The following is a 19,472-nucleotide window of genomic DNA, read 5'->3' on the forward strand; positions in this document are numbered from 1 at the left end:
TTGCTAGAATTATGTTTTAAAGTCTCAGTTGCCTGTGCATTTGCTTGCTCTGACTGCACGCCTTTTTCTTTTCCATTGCAGTAGAAAGTGTCACTTACATAATCTCCTAGCAGCTGGGAGTGTTCTCAGTGCATGCTCATTGGCTCCTCTCACCACTATACCAGCAGATCTCAGCATAGCATATGATCGTATGAAACAGGTCACTTTGAGAAATGGATAATACACCACTAACATTCCATTTATTCAGCTGAAAAATATTTGCTCCCAGTGAAGATGAAACCAATGATGTGAGCAGCAGCTGCTTGGTACCTCCTAATGCAGCGGGTTCGGTGTAAGCATTGGAATGCTGGCAATTCTTTACCCTGCTCCTCAGGATACTCAGGTACTCTTGTTCTGCTGCACCACAGCTACTTGGAATAGCTTTAGTGCAGAGGGAAATAACTGAGATTCCCACAAAACATGTTCTGTGCAACTAATGGTCAATACGGTTGGACTTGGTGATCTTAGGGGTCTTTTCCAACCTAAACGATTCTATGATTCAATCAAAAAAGTCGTAAATACAGAGAATAAATGCACGGACTTCCCACGTTTAAGCAAAGCTTTTAATTGCAAGTACTAGTTTGTCTCATTTCTGATGCCAAAATTAACATGCAGACCGTGTATTTGTGTGGAGGCACTCAGGGAATATTGGGAACAGTCCATGCAACCAGACATGATCTTATACCAACAGGGAGCACTGGGAATTGCTGGAGGTGTGGAGCTGGGATTGTGCAAGCTGATGCTGAGCCGATGAACCATGCACAGCACTGTTGTGAGCAGAAGAGGAAGAGGCTGCCACCCTTCTGTCCCCTTGCTGTACACTTATACGCATTGCTGTCCCATAAATCTCAATCACAAAAGCAGAACTAGAACTGTGCTCAGAGAGCAAAGTCCTTTCACAGTTAAGCTGCTGTTTATCATCTTTGAGTAATGCTGAAAGTGTGTTAGCTAAGGAAATGCTCTGACAGCTGGCAGGAGATCTAGAACCTGTGACACATGTTGAGCAATTTTCAGACCAGGCAGAATGAGCAGCAGTACAGATTCATGGCTCACATTAGTATCCCCTTCCAGGCTGACCATCTATTTGAAAAGAATAATAATAATTTAATCCTTGTTTACCAGTCGACCAATAACATAATGCATGTGGGATACACGTAGGAAATTAATTCAGCAATCAATGGCCAGTCCTCAGACACTGAACTATGCAATTAAACAGGTGTTTGGGGAGTTGATTTGGGATCGTGTCCAAGCTCCACAGGGTCGGTCGTCCTTGGAAAAAAACACTGACCCCACACAGCAGCAGTTTGAGTTTGGCTTCAGTATGCACTTTAGGAATGTGGCATTGTTATTTCTCCCCTTTTCTTATCAAATATAATTATCTCAAGAAAAAAAAAGAAAAGAAACTTGAAAAAACATGTGATTTCACTGAGTAAAAATCTACTACTGAGGAAATTATTTCTTAGTGTCCAAATAAGGAGTGGGGGAGAATTTTGGGGAAAGTGCTCTGTTCCAGGGATTTTTGGAACTGATACCTATGTTACCAAGCTCGGATGTTTAGTCCTGGCCTGTAATTATTCCTACAAAAAATAGACATCCAATCTTTGTATTATTTTAAAATGGAGCCCTGAGGGTTATAAATGACTGAATGAGCTCCGGTGTTTGAACAGACAGAGATTCTGGAATGAGCTCAGGGCCTTGAGCCTCTCTGCAAGAAATGTGTATCTCTAGGGTGGTGTGAGCTCCTGGGGTTGTGCTGGTACAACAGCAGGACAGAAATACAGACTGAATAAATAAAGAAGCATGGCCCCCAGAACAGCCCTTCCTAGTAGAAGGGGGAAGAAAAGCTCCATCACAAACTCCTTTTGCTCTACAAGACCAGTGCTATCACAATTGTTGGATTAATCTTCAGCCTTACTGCACTGAAACCTGTGGTGCTAGCGGCTCTCCAATAATTGTGATGGCAAAAACATGTCCGCTTTTGTCAATGGTTGGTCACCAGAATGCAACACAGCCACAGCTACTACTGTGACCCACAGAAATCTGTGGCATGATTATCAGAATTCATTACTTAAGAAAGGAAGTCATGCATGCTAAACATGTTCCAAATAGAACAAAATGTAACAGTCCATCTGTGAAGCAGTGCACATTGCCAAAAGCATATTGTCTTGGAAATCTTCTGTCCACATTGGCTTGCCTCTTGAATACAGTGTCCAAGCAAAGTTTCTGTTCTAATCACCAAAGTCTCCAAGAATGTGGTTCTAGCTCAGAGATGGGAACTCCATGTCCACCTCTGAGAGCTCTCTGCTCGGGGTGTTAGCACCTTGCCAGGCAGCAGGGAAAGGAGCTGTCACAAAGGGAGTGGAACAGTCTCAGCACCCTGAGCATGGACCTCACTTGTGGAGAGGTAAAGTGTAGTCACCAATACCACCTTTCAACACACGTGGATGGACAAGGCAATGGTCTCCCTTGTTGCTGTAGTGGCAGGTGCAAATCATCTTGGGGTAGAGCTTCTGCAGTAAGCTGCAAGATTTTCACATGCGTGTTCTCTGTCAGGTAGTAGGTAACCACTTGCTCATAAAGGCCAAAATGAAATTCATCAACATATTTAACTTTTTTTTTTCTTTTAAAAGTAGCTTTTTGTTAAGAAAGTCTTTTCCTGAAGAGCTCTGATATGGCAACTGAACTGATTAGCTAATTTTTAGGGCAGTATTTCAGTTAGCAATAAATCTTTAGGACTTTATTTTGTGCTGTATTCTTTAATGCATAAAGTCCTGTTTTTCTGAGCACAAGAAAAACAAACAGTGCCTTTGCTTACAGTTTTGAACCTCATCTTCCAGAGAGCCGTATGTCCTAAGCACCTTCTCTTTCCTGCTGTATTTCCACTTCTTGAACCCACTCATCTTGCCAAAAACGCTCCTAGTTCCTGAATGTCCACTTCCTCTAAACTGCAGTTGAATCGACTTTGATTCAACTACCCTTGGTAATAGCTTGCATTCTTTCTCTTCGTCGTGTTTCATGCTTCATAACAATGTAATCATTCTGCGTGTCCAGAAGGAAAGGTGGTCGACATGCCCAACATCTGTAGTCTGACAACTTCCAGCATAAGAATGCTATCAATATTTTTTTCTGCAGTTGCTACAAACATCAGATGTATAATATCTCTCACGCAAAATTCAATGTATTAATAAAATTACAAATAATTTTTTAATGAAAAGTTGTATATGGGTACATTTAAATCTTTGCAAAGGAGAAAAAATTTGGAAGAACTTCACAAATTCCTATCCTGTTTTTAGTAATTGTGGCCATGCAACCTTTCCCAGCAATTGGTGTTTCAAGTGCATGATTATTGCTACAGCACATTTCAGAGAAGAAACATCATTCAGGTACAAAGCCCTGAAGTAATAGAACATCTACCATGTGCTCTACTATGTTTTCCAAATCAGTAGTACTGCTAAAGTTTGCACCTTGTTTTTATTTTGAAATTTTCTACTAAATGTCCAAACTTTTCACTCCATTGTCTTTTGCTAGATTTAGTAACTGTCTCCAGCTACAAATTTTGTTTCGATGCAGATGTTTAGAGATCACTGTCAAAATACCACGAACCTTTTCTTAAATAGATTAATAAATGGAGTGTTATCTTGCTATGAGACAAGCTTTCGTGACTTGGAAGTACTCTTTGGAGATTTCCCGATCTTTTTGCAATATTGCTATTTGAAGTGCTGACACCAGAAATGTATTTCTGTAATTATTTTACTAATGCAATATACAGTGGTAAGAACAATTTCCTGTGTCTACTCAGTGTTCTCATATTTATGTTTGTCCTTTTAGCAATGCTGTGTCAGGAAAAGTTCATTTTCAAATGATTATCATTCATGACCCTAGAGTTAATTTCATGACGAACAATTTTTACTGTTGATATGTGACCTTGCATTTGTCTGCCTTGAAATGAACTTTCAAATATGCCCACCATACCCAGCAAATTATCTTTTGTATGAGTTCTGTTCCCTTTTTAGTTCTTAACTCCACCAATTTGTGATTCTCTGCATTTTATTCCAAATGTGGAAAGCAGCGGACCAAAACCAGATCCTCGGTATCTTGTAGCCACTCACGTTATGATTCCACATATATGATTCTCTCTTGAAATTTCTGGTCTGGTTTTAGCCTCTTTCATATGACCAGCATTGAATATGTCTGGTTTTAATTCAATGGGTTGGTGTTTTGTTTTATTTCTTACGCTGTGATTTCTTGTATTAGTACTGATATAAATGAGAGTGGACTCAGTCCTGCATTCTTTGTGGCCATGAGGCGGTATAAAACAGCACTGCGTGTTAGCCTCCGTGGTGAGATGTGGTAGTGTTCTGCAGTTTGATATCTAGGCTTTTTGACTTCTTTCTGACTATGCAATGCCTTGATTTTGTGTATGCATGGTTTTTAAATTATTTATTTACAGACAGTGAATTAAATATTTCATTCATTGTTCCATGATGCCACTAAATTCTAAAGAATCTGTGAAGATTACTGCTCGCTTTTACAGATGATAAACTGCAAAGCTAGAAATTTGCATGCTAAACACAATTAGTTCATTTATTTATTTTGACATTGCAAATGATATCTACCCAGTCACTAGGCATCTTGCCATCCATTAAAATACAATCTGTACCAATAAAAACAAAGCATCAGCACATCACATCCCACAAAAGACAGCCAGTCAGCCAGAAATGTAAGAAACCACTCTCTCCACCCTTCCAATCCCCAAAGGAAACCCCAGTGCCTCAGCCACCTCACCTCTGTCAAAATGTCAAATAAACAGAACATCATACCCCAGGGTTGCTAGACCAAACCACCGCAGGCATAAATTATTCAGACAGACACCCTGAGCTAAGGGAGAGGGATGTGGTTAATTAGGGAGTGTTTGGGCTCAGGATCTCGCAGCAAGGGCTTTCTGACAAATGTATGCGGAGATCCCTCCTACTTATTCTCCCATTCAATCAGTAAACCAAAGGTCTTTAGATCTCGTGGCTCTGAGTCATGGTGCTCGGTGTTCATTCTAGGTGGTATCCTTTAGGAGCAGAGAGCAGTGGTGTGGAGGGGCCTTGTGTCTGTTCTCGGTAGTCAATTGGGAGGTAACAATGTGTATTGTTTCCACTTCAGGTCAAATTTTATTTTCAGTCTGGACTTCTGCCCTTGTAACTAGCTGTGGGAACAGTAATATCAACAACTAGAAGGTCATATGAGAGAATAAGAGATTATGGATGACTGCTAATTTGATAGCACACAGCAGCACAATCAACCAGAGTTGGCCAAGCATTCCTAGGCAAGGGAAGTTTTGCACAGGGATCCACCCTGCCCTGCCTTGGTTCCCTAATGTGGCTTCAAGCACTGAACAGCTGCTCTCTCAAAGTTGGGAACCTTTAAGAAGACACCCAGGGTCACCGTTCACTTGGGCAAATTTGGATTTATTCAAACCGATTTGGTATTGTGACTATCTTTAGCGTCCTGTTTTCATAAGTAATTTCCAGCAACAGTCCCAGTCTTGTCTGTAAGGGCAAAAAAAAAAGGTGTAGTAGCTAGATAACTTGTTCAATCTGCTACTTGGAAGCTACTGAATTGTTAAATCAATGCGTTGTTAGGGCAGGGCAGTAAGGCTGGGAAAAGCATGGGAGAAACGAGTTTAGCTGAAAGGGCCAGTAGTGCCCCTGCGGTCTCCTGGTAGAACATAACGCTTCTAGAATGATAATTAATCTTCTACTTTGGCTCTCACCAGCCAATGTAGAGGCTGCATGAAATTTCTGAGAAATTCTTACAATAAGGGTGGGTTGTACTGGGCTACACAAAGGCCTAGAAGTGAGATAACACCTGCGGCCTGTTCTGGTTTCTGTCTTGTTGAGCAGTCACAGGCTAAGCCCTTAATTTCTTAGCCTTGAATTTCCCAGTTAGAATCCAGGGGCACTGATAAGTATTATTAAGTGGGACATTGCAGGGTTTTGTAGTACAGTTTAATTTGTTCTAGGATCAGAAGGCTTCCAATAAAAATGGACTAACTATGAACCGGCTCTTAGGATGCAGGTTATGTTTTCTAAGGGTCTTGGAGATCAAAGGCACTAAAAGCAGGTTCAATATTATGAAAACCCTCCTTCTATACCTGTGATGGCTGGCACCAACTGATGCTTTCACAGTACTGATGCTGAAATCATTGAATATCGCCATCTCTGAACATTTTGAATGGGGGACAGTGAGGTTTCTAGGGTTTCTCGCTTGCTTACTTCACTTTAGTAACTGTTCTTCTCTCCAGAGGATTATACCTAACTCTGGGGCTCAGACAAGTCATTGTGGGATTTCTTTCTGTGTTGAAGTCTGCAACACAAATTATGCTGGGTGAGAGGCATTATTCCAGGCTCCAGAGAACTGTATCTCAGGGACTACTTGACCACAGGTGCCCATATACAACTGAATACAATAGCCAATTGTATTACGTAGTCCTTATAATTTTTTATTCTATGAATTTGTCTTATCTGCTTTGAACCTACGGACAACTTAGTGTCATGAGCATTTAGAATCACAGTTTTAGAATCACAGTTTTACTCTACTGTTATATATATCAGAGTATATATATATATATATATATACATATGTATATAGTATATATATATATCAGAGTATATATATATATATATATATATATATACACTCTACTCTTATATATATCACCCATGACGAGGGCAGAGATGGTCGGAATGGGCTTTGAAGTGGTATTTCCAGAGGATGAACACATCTTGTGTTTGAATGGGACAGAAATAATAAGCTGTGCAACCAAAGTAAGGAATGATTTGCACATTATTAACTAGCTGTCAGGTTGTTTCCATTTGCAATTTTCCACTCTACAAAAAATGCCCTGGGAATGTTTTGATATAGTTTCTACGCTGGCACTTAAGTCTAGTGAATCAAATGTAGGCGGTCTCTCAAAGTTTTATTGCTGGTTTTCTACCCACTTGATTTTTAACTTATTTTTTTTACTTTTAACTTATTTTTTCTCCCATCAAATGTCTAATTTTGACTTTATTAACCACAGCAGTTGTCGCTGTATGTCACACTGTGTAAATGGGCACCCTCTGTCTCCCGGCTCTGATATTCTTCAAGAGGATACCTAATGGTTAGCAAATCGTTGCACCGACATTTTTCTCCGTGTGCAGACATTGGCTTTCACTTAATGAGCCCATGTAATGTAAATAACTCCTGGCAGACAGGCTGGGATTATACTCTGTGTTTGAACTGAGAGGGCTGCTTGCCAAAAATTATTGACCTGATTGCATTGCCTGGGCCTGTCAGAGTTTAATTGTGCATCACGGTAAAGAGCAATCTTAGAGAAAGGTGGAGACATAATACAGAATTAGGCATGTGCACTCAGGCCCAGGTAAAAACATATCTGATGCTACCAGCAATGCTGTTTATACCTGTTGCGTAAAACTTCATTAATTACATCAGTGAGGTATTATTCAGTGTAAAATGAGGGGAGTCAAGGTGTTCTGCGTAGAGGACGTCAAGCTGATTAGGTTTTCTTAGGGAGCAGAAAATCCACAAGTTTGTGCTCAAATGGAAATGTCTCCTCTACCACTGTGAAAGGTGAAGACTGGGAGTAAGCAAAGAATCAAATCACAGAGTCACGGGATGGTTGAGGTTGGAAGAGACCTCAGGAGGTCACCTGATCTGACCCCCTTGCTCAAGCATAGCCACCTATAGCCACTTGCCCAGGAACGTGTCCAGATGGCTTTTGAATATTTCCAAGGAGGGAGAAATTGCCTTGGTAGATAGTAAAGAAAAGAGGAGTGATGCCTTACTTTTACTGAATGAGTGTTGCTCATGTAACTGCTACAAAGATGTCTTAGGAACAAAATTGATCCCACAGCCACCCTTGCTTTCTCTGCACTGCAGCCAAGTGGAGGATTTGTGGTCTTCAAACAGCATTGCTGCCATACCTGGTGGTGAGACCGTGACGCTCATTTTGTCTCCATTGGGCTTCACCTATTAATAATATGGAAAGCAGTGGGCATTAAAAATGAAATTTTTTTTTTTTTTTTTTTTTTTTTTTTTTTAAGTTCAGGGTACTCAGGAAACAGAAGAGTTGGCTAGATCCCAAGGTTTTGCTCTTCAAACAATAAGCAAACATGACAAATTGGAAATTTTTTTCATTTAGAAAACATTAACGTCATTCTTATGAAATTTATGGTTAGATAATATCTGTGTTCAAATAGTACCAATTATGTGTGATATGCTGTACGAAGGGGGGGTCCAGAATTTTTAGCCCAATCTCAGAAGCAATAGATGACCTGAACAACGTATCAATGTATCTTTATAGTCTAGACTTCTTATCTTACCACTTTCCTACTTCCCCCACCAACATATTTCTGACAGAGTTAATTACCTCTAATTGTGCCACTCTTGTTTTCTTACCAGGTTTGACTTGCCATAAATTACTGATACAGATGTTGGCAAGATAAGAACCCTAGACTCTCCCCATATATATAATATGTATGTATTTATTTATGTATCAGAACATGTTAGATATGCTACTCTGCTAGACTGGATCCGTTAATTCATGACTGCTAGGATTTTCCAGCTCACTGAGACATAATTCCTGCCCTCTGCCACCTGCTCCAGCCCAGTGCATTTGTGAGATACTTTTAATCATGACCCTACAAAGTCTGGGTTAATAAGAGTCAGGGAGGGATCAAGGGAGTAGAATTACTCAGATGACATAGTACTTCAGCAAAGGCCAGTGCACAGTATGCTGAAATAAAAAATAGTTTAGGTATCAATAAATAAAACATAGAAATCTGAGTTGGCTGAAAAAAATGACACAATTTATCTTCTGATATTTCCATTTCTGACATCTAGAGGCAACCCAATGCCAGAAACATCAGGGAAGAGACTGAGCAAGGAGGGATTCAAATTGAACTTATGACTCTGGAAGGCATTTTTAATCAGTTAGGTTCCAGTGTCCTGGCTTATATAAATGTAGGAATGTTATTCACCTCCTTTGCAAAAAAAAAAAAAAAAAGGAAAGAAAGAAAGCCCACAACAAAAGCACCCTAAGGGGTTGTAATAAAAAACCAAAGACATTAAAAACAATAAGGTTGGTTGAAAAAAAAATAAAAAGAGTTTTATTTTCAGGAAATTGATTCCAGGGAAGTATACCTTTTTTTTTTTTTTTCCTTTGGCAGGTAAAGGTTGATATTGACTTAACCTTATGTCAGAAAAATTGCAGTGAGATAGTCTGTGTTGGTGGGGGTAGGAAGTAATATTTTGTATATGTCTGAATTTCATGACAGTGTTTGTGCATCTCTTGAGCCCCCTGCTTGTCTCTTACTCTGCAGCTGGATTGCATAGCCCTTTCAGCAGCCATTCCCTAGGGCTGAACACTGTCCTGTAGCATGGAAATCCCAGGTCAGTGACAAAGAAAATGTGGAAGTAATGAAAAGCATCCCTTTCCCGAGGCACTCTGTGACACACTGGGTCATCTGCAGAAGGGAGAGATTTGATGAGCACACTCAGTTCCCACAGCCCCCAGACATTTGTTTTCATGAATTTTACTTCAGGTTATAGTAATTCTCTCTGCTCTGCCACACTGGCTCCTCACATAGACCCAGTGTACACGTTGCGACTGTGAGTCCCTGTACAGTTTGAACAGCCTCCTGTTCTAATTTCTAACACGTTATCGCTTTATTTCTCTGTTGCAGATATTGATGAGTGTGCTTCAGATTCTCACCAATGTAACCCCACCCAGATCTGCATAAACACTGAAGGAGGATATACCTGTTCCTGCACTGAAGGCTACTGGCTGCTAGAAGGCCAGTGTTTAGGTAAAAACCTAAGATTTATAAGATTTGCGTATCTGCATCTGTTTATGTGCCTTTGAATAGCTGGAATAATTTCACTGAGCATCTTTGTCAAGTACAGAGTTAAAGCTTTGGCTACACAGAAACTAATGTCTTTCATCTTCACAATTGCCAACAGCACGCTGGCAGAGAGACTCCCTCATGGAACAAAAATGTAGATGTGAATGCCATATGACAGCATCCATGTTACACAGGGGATTTTCATATTCCCAGTCTGAAGGATTCCCTTTCATATAAGATCAATTGTTAGGACACATACAAAAAGATTTATTCCCAAACAGACATGTCCTTTCCACACAGTTACAGTCCAGACCAGCAGAGATAACTATTTCATACCGAGAAACAGGCCCATAAATCCCTAGATTCAACCAACCCTTTTGCCTGAGGCAATAAAAAATGTAACTCTGAAATGGGTGCCATTTCTGCAGCTTCCAAGCAGTTTTATTTTGACTTCTTATTTTCCTTTCAGCAATGTCCTGTTCATCCTTTTAGCTCAGCCTCTCTGAAAAAACATCCCTCAACAAACAGCATGGGAAAATCTTCCAGCTCCTCTGTCCCGTAGCCCATTCCCCTCACTTGATGTGCCCATGGGATGATGAAGTGGATGTTGATGTTAGGTACAGCTCTCTGAGTGAGAGACAGGACACAACAGCTCTTTTTGTATTTGCTCTTTATTTTTTCCCCCCAGGCGTGGGCTGTTTGCCTAGCAGCTCTCCGGAGCGGGACTGTCTTGTCACAACACCTCAGCTGGAAGGAGAACAGGGTTTCCCTGCCCATTTAGTCCTGGAGCTTCTCCAGCTGTTTTCCAAATTTCTCCTCCCAAATACCAATTCCAGTGCAGGACTGCATTGTGGCTGCTTTTCTAAATACTGCAAGCAGCTGCTCTGCAACTCACCTGGCAGGCACGGGGTGGCTGGTGGGGACAGAGCTGATCCACATCCGAATGGGGGTCTGCGTAGCTGTACCCGCTTTGGGGAGTCAGCGTCTTGTAGTTCCCCTGGGTTATGAAGTCTCCCAAGTCCCCTGCACCTTAATCTCTGGTAATTCTTCTTCTCCTGGAAGCCTCTGTACTCCCTCACAGCTCTTAGTGATCACATGATAAAGGGGAACTGGAGGTGGAGAACAGCTCATGGGTGCGGATGCACTGAGTTAAGCCCAGGCTGGGGTTGCATTGGCATATGTGGTAGGGAGGGGATGAGGGAGCGGGATTCTGCTCTACATTGACTGTTGTGTTACCCATTTACTTCTCCCAGTTACAGCCCAAACTTAATGACTGTGTGCAGCATTCAGGGCTTGGACACAGATCTAAAGCACTTTGCTGCTTGATGGATATACCAGAGAACTGAAGTGGCTTCTTTGCTGAACTGATTTGAGTATCTGCTTATAGCATTTAGAATAAGCAATAACACCCCAGTGTTATCCACTTAATGTAAGCGTGGGGTGGATTATTACAAGCCAATGCAAAGAGCTAGAAGCAAATTTTGTTTAAAATCTCTGTATTTTAGTGTGTCAAAAGAGTCTCAGTTTTCCATACTTTCCACTGGCCTTGGAGAAGGGATTTGTGCTGGCATAAGGCAATAAAAGGCCATTTAATGTAATCAGAGGTCTGGACTGAGTTTTTAGAGTTACAAAAAGCTAAACTTCTATCTAATGTAATTATCCCAGTAATGCTTACACAGGAGGAGCCAGTACAGCAGTGTCCACAGGAACCACCCACAAGAAGAAGCCTTGAAATAGTCCTTATTCTCAAAATGTAGTGTTCTTGAGATAACAGTCCTGCAAAATCCAAAGCATGTATTTAAAGTAATACACCAGAAAAATGAGATATTAATTTATTTAAAACCACTGTCACTTTTTGCAGGATTTGGACCAAGCCTAGTGCTGGTGTACATACCACAGCTGACCCTGGCTTTTTGGTTATCTTGCAATTAAGAATGTACTGAGACATAAAAGCTAGTAACAGTGAAACCTAGTGCCATTGTCCTTGTTATTTTACACACAGAGAGTATTTCCAAAACTTTTGACATTTTCAGAAAGCCTTTGTGAAACTTACTATGGTAAAACTGCCCTATCAAGGCCAACAAAATAAACTTGAATTACAGGATGTAGCTACTTATAAAACAGATTCACAACATTGTTGTTTTTATGGTATTACCACATCATGTAAATATTCCAGTCATTCAAGAATTCATTTTCCCAAAACATTCTTAATATTTAACACCAAAACAGGAAGCAGTTAGCTAACAAATAATGAACTGCTGGCATTCATGCAGATATATATGTATACATGTGAACCATAGGGAGAATACTGTCATTTTGATTTTCTTATGCATTGGAATCTCTCATAGGGGTCACTTCACCAAAAGCTGTGCCTTCACACTTTAATCACAAAACCTTATTTACAGCAAACTGACTGCAGATTTATACACTTGGTTTCCTACTGCAGAAACTTTATTTCACACCTGTAGAACTGCTTCAAACTAAACTCACGCAAAACTGGTTTAATGGAAAGTAGAATTAGACTCAGCAGATCTGCTGAAAGGTGTGTGAAAGCTGCAGAAGATCTAATTCAGATACTACAGCTTTCTGAAATTGCTCAAAGCTGTATGAGCTGGCTTTCAGTCTAGAGTGCAAGCAATTTCTAGCTAACAGAAGTTGCAGCATCAATGAAAATGAGTGCAGGCATCCTTCTCTTGAAGCAGGACTCTGAGGAAGCACATGTTTGAATGATGTCATCTTCCTAGCTTAGCATTTCATTGATTGAATGCCCTTATTTCATACCCTCCTGAGAGCCTTAGGAATGGACATTCAAAACTGTCCCTTCTTGCACGAGTCTTTCGGCAGACAGGATTGTTATTTTTCCAACTCATCCCCAGACTTTTACATAATTATAGTTTTTCCATACACTCTTCTGTTTTCAAATTGGCAAAAAATAATACACTGCTTCGATAAAACATTCCATCACGGCCGTATTTACAGAAAGCATTTATATAAAGACTGTCTTCCAGTACCTGCTTTGTCATCTGCTGTCATTACAATGACTCTAGAGATCAGCAGGGATGGTTATTGAATGAGGAGTAAGACGTGCTCTGTGATCTTATTTGAATTGCCCATAAGAAAAACCTAAGCAGGAACTCAATGTTTAGAACATTATTGGAAGGCTGCAAAGTTTTCAGAGTAGCCATAAAAAAAAATCTCCATAAATCAAAAGCCAGTTTATACCAAAGGAAATGTAAAGCCTTGGACAAGACAACTACTCCAGTTCCTAGGCCAGGAACAAAATTTTTCTAGCGCTTCCATCACACATAACTTACAGCATTTGTTTGTGCTTATAACAGTCAACTGCATGTATTTCTAATGCTGCATTTCAGCCCGAACTGCTATTTCATTTTGGCAGCAAATTTATTGTTTACATTTTAGTATGTCAGTTAAAGATTCATATAAAATGTGAATGTGACTGTTGGAGAAAAGGGTCTTTAGAGAACTCCCTGTCTGGGGAAAAACAAACAAACAAACAAACTGCGTTTAGTAATAAATACTTCTTGCTTTTTTAGTGAGTAGCTTTGGTATATGTGGAGATAAAAGATATTTCCCTCTTGATTCTGACAAAACTTTTCAAAGAGGTTGGCTGTACTTGTGTTGATGGGCTGTACTGGCTATCAGGTAGGCTTTGAGGTAACGCTTACAGGGACTGACTGGGCCTTCCGATGATGTAGCGTTGAGCTGAAGATTACATCAATGATAATCAGTTTATAGGACCGACTGACAGACGTCAGATGTGGAAAAAATGCATTACTGTATTCTTTTGAGCAGAGACATGATTAACTATAATTGGGTCTGAACACCTACATGTTTGGCTGTTAGGTCTGTAACCACTGTGCTGGGTCACTTCTCTGTTACTGGTACTACTGATTCGGTGTGCTTGATGCTTTTTGTCTGCACATGAAAATGCAGATCACTCTACTTTTTCTCTTTCTCATTTGTAGACATAGATGAATGTCGCTATGGCTACTGCCAGCAGCTCTGTGCCAATGTGCCCGGTTCCTACTCCTGCACGTGCAACCCAGGCTTTACCCTCAATGATGACGGAAGATCATGCCAAGGTACTGTGTATGCTGTACCGTAACTGAAATCTTTGGTCCCAACCCAGCAACACTCTTAAAACTTGCTTACTTTTTAGCATACAGGTAACCTTCCCAACATCGCTTTTGAAATGTTGACAGGTTTGTCTGTCTGAGATATTTCTGTAGCTCCCATGTGACCATATGTTTGTCACCACAGTACCTAGGAGGGATAGAGGTGTGACGTGAGCAGTGCATCCATAGAGATATGCACAAGGCCAAACCCCCCTAAAGACACTCACTGAAATTACTGAGATTTAGGCACTGAAGTATTTTTAAAATCTGAGGCTGTGTGACGCACCTGAGACAGGGAATCTCTGTCAGATGAAAAATTAGATCCGAGGCTCCCAAGCTCCACATGAGGGTCCTGAGCACCTGACCACCTTTTGCTGTGATGTGCTACCTGAATCCAAGTTGACACAACCTCTCCATGAAGCCTCTCCTTAGCTAAGCAGCAATGCAGAGCATCTTCCCACATTCTCCAGGAAATGGTCTGTGCTAATTATGTGAGGACCTTCCAGAAGCTGCTAATGTCCTAAAAGGGAAAAAAAAAAAAAAAAAAAAAAAAGGCTTTGTCATAGCCCTAGGTTTCCATAAGGACCATTCCTCATTGCATTTAATTCCTCAGGTATATGCTCCTGCATTTTGTCTCAGGTCTGTTATGACAAAATCAGTTCAACAATTTTAAAATTACAGGATAAAGAGAGAAGTCTTTGTAATAAAATTTTCACTCCATCTTCCATGTTACTCTTTTGAATGAAGATATTCCCCAAATCCTTCACTTCCATGCATGTTGTGTTTCCAACATGCTCTTTCCAAACATCATCTTGAATCAAAACAAACATTACTGACTTGGTTATGTTTTTCAGAACAAACCATTTTTACTGTACAGATAATCTCTTTCAAATGCTTTACAGTAATGAATTGAAAATAGAGTTTGGGGAGAAGTCATTGATGCAATGAGCATTGGTTTCCCACAGATGTGAACGAATGCACAGGCGAAAACCCTTGCACTCAGTCCTGCGTCAATACCTATGGCTCTTTTCTCTGCCGTTGTGAACCTGGCTATGAACTGGAAGCTGACGGAGTTAACTGCAGTGGTAACTGTCTTCAGTTATTTATTGGGTCTGGTTTCTTTAATTCTATTCCTTTCCCGAAGTATTGTTTTGTACATGCTTTTTTACAAGTCTTCTGCTTTGGTCTATGGTTAGCAGCAGGAGAGCTGCTAATCTGATTCTTCCAGTTAAACTGCACAGCAAATGCCCAGAAAAGCACGATGGAGGATGGCTGCAAATAGTTTTAAAGAAAAAAGCTAAATATTAAAAAGCTCCAAGATAACAGCAAAACATACAAAACGCTTTCTAGTGATAAATGGGAGCCTTATTAAAGCAAGTAAACTAGGGACGGTCCTAGAACATTCTTCTCTGATTAAAGAAATAGTCATGCATAAAGCACTTTTCCATTTGCCAGTAGAAGGCATGTATTCCTCTTGCTCTTACAACTGCACACTTCTGTCTGAAACATTCCCTCTTTTCCCCTGGATGGTTCTGGCTGCACTTCAGAAGTAATATATGGTTTCTTAGCAGAGCTGATATGTTCAGTTCATAGCAGATGAAACTGTGCTTATGTCACTCTACTTTTCCCTCTCTTGTTTTTGTTTTTATTTTATTGCTTTATTTTAATTGAAGGCCAAACTTATTTCTGTGCTTAATGTTCCCACAGCCTGATAAAATTAGAGAATCCAGCCAATATTTCTTGGAAGGAAAAACACACTGGAAAATACTTGTTTTTTAATTTACAGTAAACAGATGTAACATGCTGTTTCTGAAAGAGAAGACATGTGATATGCAGTCTGTATATAGATTAGTGTTTCTGAAGTTGTTCCTCCATGCAAATCTCCTTATTACGAGGGAGAATACAAAGACCTAAATCTCTAAAGGGTCTTAACATATAGAGCTGCAACACCTAACTTAAGATTTCTGCTTTCCAGTAGAATTTCTGCTTCTAAATTAGACTTCTCTGCCTTTTTACATGCTCCTGAGCTAGCCGGGGGCCTGAGTCAGCTAAGTTGGGTGCAATACCACACAAACATTGCCATTACAAAATGGTGCCGGGAGAGGTTATGCTTAAACCTCATTTGTGGCTGAGAGTTAAGCCTGCAAAAGGGATTTTCCACCACTCAGATTTAGGGCAGAAAACCATCTCTTGACCCTTCTGCACAAGCAAACACTTGTTGGAAGTGGGTGAGATTCCTCTGAATATGCTTCTTTCACTTCACAAGCAATCACTGGACATCACTGAGGCTTGCAAAGGGAATGGCCCCTGCAGATGCAGTAGCCAGAAGCACTGCAGATGGGTTTGGATGTGTCTGCCCCATGTGGTTCAGCAGCAGCAATGTGAGGCCTTGGGGCTTTATGTACCTCCAGCACTTGACAGCGGCTACTCACAGGTTACTTGAATCTGATGGCGCTGGAGGGCTGGGCTGGGAGACCTAGAGGGGGTGGGCAATATCCCAGTCCCCTTATGGAGTGCTTTTCTCAGTGAACTCGCTGGAGCAAGCCACACACTAACAGGACTGTGTAGGTGTAGAGTTCCCTTCATCTCTCTTTTGATTGTGTGGTTGCAGACATAAAGCCACTTAAGCATATTTGGACTTCAAATACTTTCTCAAGTGCATCTGTACAAAACAACAGAAGTGTGTAAATGGTCTAAGCCCAATTTAAAGAAAGGGAAATTCAGTCTGAGGAGTAAAAGTGATTTGCCTGGGAGAGTCAACATGTCAGAGCTGGGAATACGAACTTGGGAGTTCCTGGCTGGGACTCTGGCTTTTGTTTCTTACTTCCCCTGAACGGAGAAATAAGGAAATGATTAACAGCAGCCTCCCTCAGTCTAGCGCCTTTGCATGTGTTTTCTCCTCAGTCAGCCATGCCTCCATGTGCAGCTCAGAAGTTCATCTTTCTCGCTTGAGCACAGTTCTGCAGAATATGATGACTGATCAATTCATGAGTAAAAGGGGAAAAGAGATCATTTTCTGCTTTTAATCAGAGGTTGGACAGCCTGTTTAGCTTCCTGGGTATCTGGGAGATCTCTGGGCCTTCCAGTAGGTCTGACCCAAGCTGGGATGAAGTCTGAAGTCTTGCTTGGAATGCCTTGCAAGTAACTGGCTAGAGGCTAAGAAACATAAAACAGCCAGGGCTGGCTGCAGGATTTCTGCTGGGACCCATGTGGCCCTGGGAAAGGGAAGTTTGCTCTCCAGAAAAAGAAAAAAAAAGAAAGAAAATGAAAAAAAAAAAAAAAAGAAAAGCACCAGCAAGTCTCTCCGTACAAATTACAGTTGCAGATTTGTTGTTGGAGTACCACTATCTCTGACGTAAAACAGAACCGAAAACACAGCCAACTGGTGACAGGTATTCAAAAAGAAAAATAAATATAAAAGAGCCATGCACTGTGTTGAGCAGCGGCCTTGGTTTCCCTAGGAAAAAAAAAAAAAAAGAGGTTTAGCCAAGAACCTGTTTAACAGTATTTTGCCAGGCTGCCTCAGAGCTGTAAGGAGTTGGAAGGTGCCAAACTCCAGCTGGGGTGATAGGCACGTAGTCTGGATGGCCCCTGCTTGTGGGACTGCTCTTTTGACTGTGAAGCCAAAGACTCTAAACTGTGTTTTACCATTGCAGACATGGATGAATGCAGCTTCTCAGAGTTCCTCTGCCAGCACGAATGTGTGAACGGGCCTGGTTCTTACTACTGTATCTGTCCTTCGGGCTATAACCTGCTTGATGATAGCAGAAGCTGCCAAGGTAAGAACATTCCAGCACCCAGAGGGACTAGAAAATAGGTCCTGTGTCTGGAAAGAGGTTTTCAAGGACTGAGATGCTTGGTCTTGGCATTGCATAAGTGATGTACTCATAGGGGCCAATTATGTGATTCTGGTGAGAACATCATCACACGAGCAGTCCCACTGAGGTCAATTGGTGTAAGGAAGGCTTTACTGCCTAAGGAACAGCTACACAGTAAAGCCCTCAGATGCCTTCCTCTCTGCTGTACATCTCTCTTTAGTTTTCACATTCTGTAAGGTCAGAAAGCTTGAGCAGCCAATTTCTTTCTTATTTTTGCAGCACTTAGCATATGGAATCACTCCAGTAACGAGAAATGAATGGAGTAAAAACTGGTCTTAAAAGAGGGGCCGGTTATCAAAAAGCCACTTCTCATGGTGCAAGAGCATTACGAATTTGGGGGCAATTCCTTACGATGGACATAGTAGTAGAAGAGCTGTGTCTTGCATATACTTCCCTGCTTGTCTTTCTCTTCTTGTGTTTTAGATATCAATGAATGTGAAACTAGAAACTTCACCTGCACTCCACAGCAAACGTGTTTCAATATCCCAGGAGAATATAAATGTTTAGACCCAGTAAGATGCGAGGATCCTTATATCCAGATTAACGAGAAGTGAGTAACATACCCATAGCCACAAAAGCAAATTCTGTCTGTGTGAAGCATATCTAGTGAACCTAACAAGCTGCATTTTTGCAACACAACCATGAAGTGTACCTAAAGAGCTATAGATATGCGCTGTTGCTGCATTTACCATTAGTAAGCTTTATACAAATAAGAAATTGCAATTCCTTACCAGGTCACCAGGTGGGATATGATATGATACTCAGATGTGTGGGAAGTTAGACTGGAAAAACACTTATCAGTGAGAAGAAAAACCAGCAAGGTTTGTAATGTAATGAGACATTTACTTACATTACTAATTGACTTCATATATGCTCAAATGCAGCCCATTTGTTAATATGAGTATTTCCTGTAAATATTAACTAGCTCATGTTCAGGAAGTACTTTAAAAACATTAGATGCTACTTATCGCAGGGTCCAAGTAGTTTCCTGCTGCTTAAAGGCTAAATGTGCTGAAAAGTCCACAGACTGATTTGCATTGTCTGCAAATTGGGTATATCTGAATGGGGCTATTAGCACTGTTCCTGTTTAAATATGGAACTATTTGGGCAAACAAATCAGGGGGAAGGCAGCACATTTCTAAAAGTTGCCTGATTCTTTCACATTTTTGTATGTACCTGCCTGGGGCTCAAAATGTTTCAGCTCCAGCTAGGTCTCTAAGCATTGCAGGCCATAGAATTTCATCCATAGTGTTTGCACTAAACCCAATTACTTAGGATTACTTGGTAGCCTAATGTATTTTATAGATAAGCAAGAGATGAAGAATCCACTGCTTCCCATGACAATGAATTAATGTCTTTACATTGCTTTCTGAACTAGGACAGCTGAGGAATGGACAAGTTCTGTTCTGCCAGTTCTGGCTCTACCTATCTTCAGAGGTGGTAGAATCTTAAACTACAAGCTGAAATGTTTAAAGTCTATGTATCTAAATTCCTCAGAGCCCAACTGCGGAGTACTTACAAATCAT

General features: G+C 40.8%; 1 protein-coding gene across 2 annotated transcripts in view; it reads left to right on the plus strand.

The window, feature by feature from the left end:
* FBLN5 (fibulin 5) overlaps positions 1-19,472 on the plus strand; it is a 49,665-nt gene that overhangs the window by 23,005 nt on the left and 7,188 nt on the right. For both annotated transcript variants that reach the window (XM_040558907.1, XM_040558908.1), the window contains 5 exons: positions 9,774-9,896; positions 13,919-14,035; positions 15,034-15,153; positions 17,725-17,847; positions 18,370-18,496. In XM_040558907.1, the coding sequence (XP_040414841.1) occupies positions 9,774-9,896; positions 13,919-14,035; positions 15,034-15,153; positions 17,725-17,847; positions 18,370-18,496 (610 nt within the window). The remainder of the gene's footprint in view (positions 1-9,773; positions 9,897-13,918; positions 14,036-15,033; positions 15,154-17,724; positions 17,848-18,369; positions 18,497-19,472) is intronic.

This window comes from Cygnus olor, chromosome 5 (assembly GCF_009769625.2).
Source record: "Cygnus olor isolate bCygOlo1 chromosome 5, bCygOlo1.pri.v2, whole genome shotgun sequence".
Lineage (NCBI taxonomy): Eukaryota > Metazoa > Chordata > Aves > Anseriformes > Anatidae > Cygnus > Cygnus olor.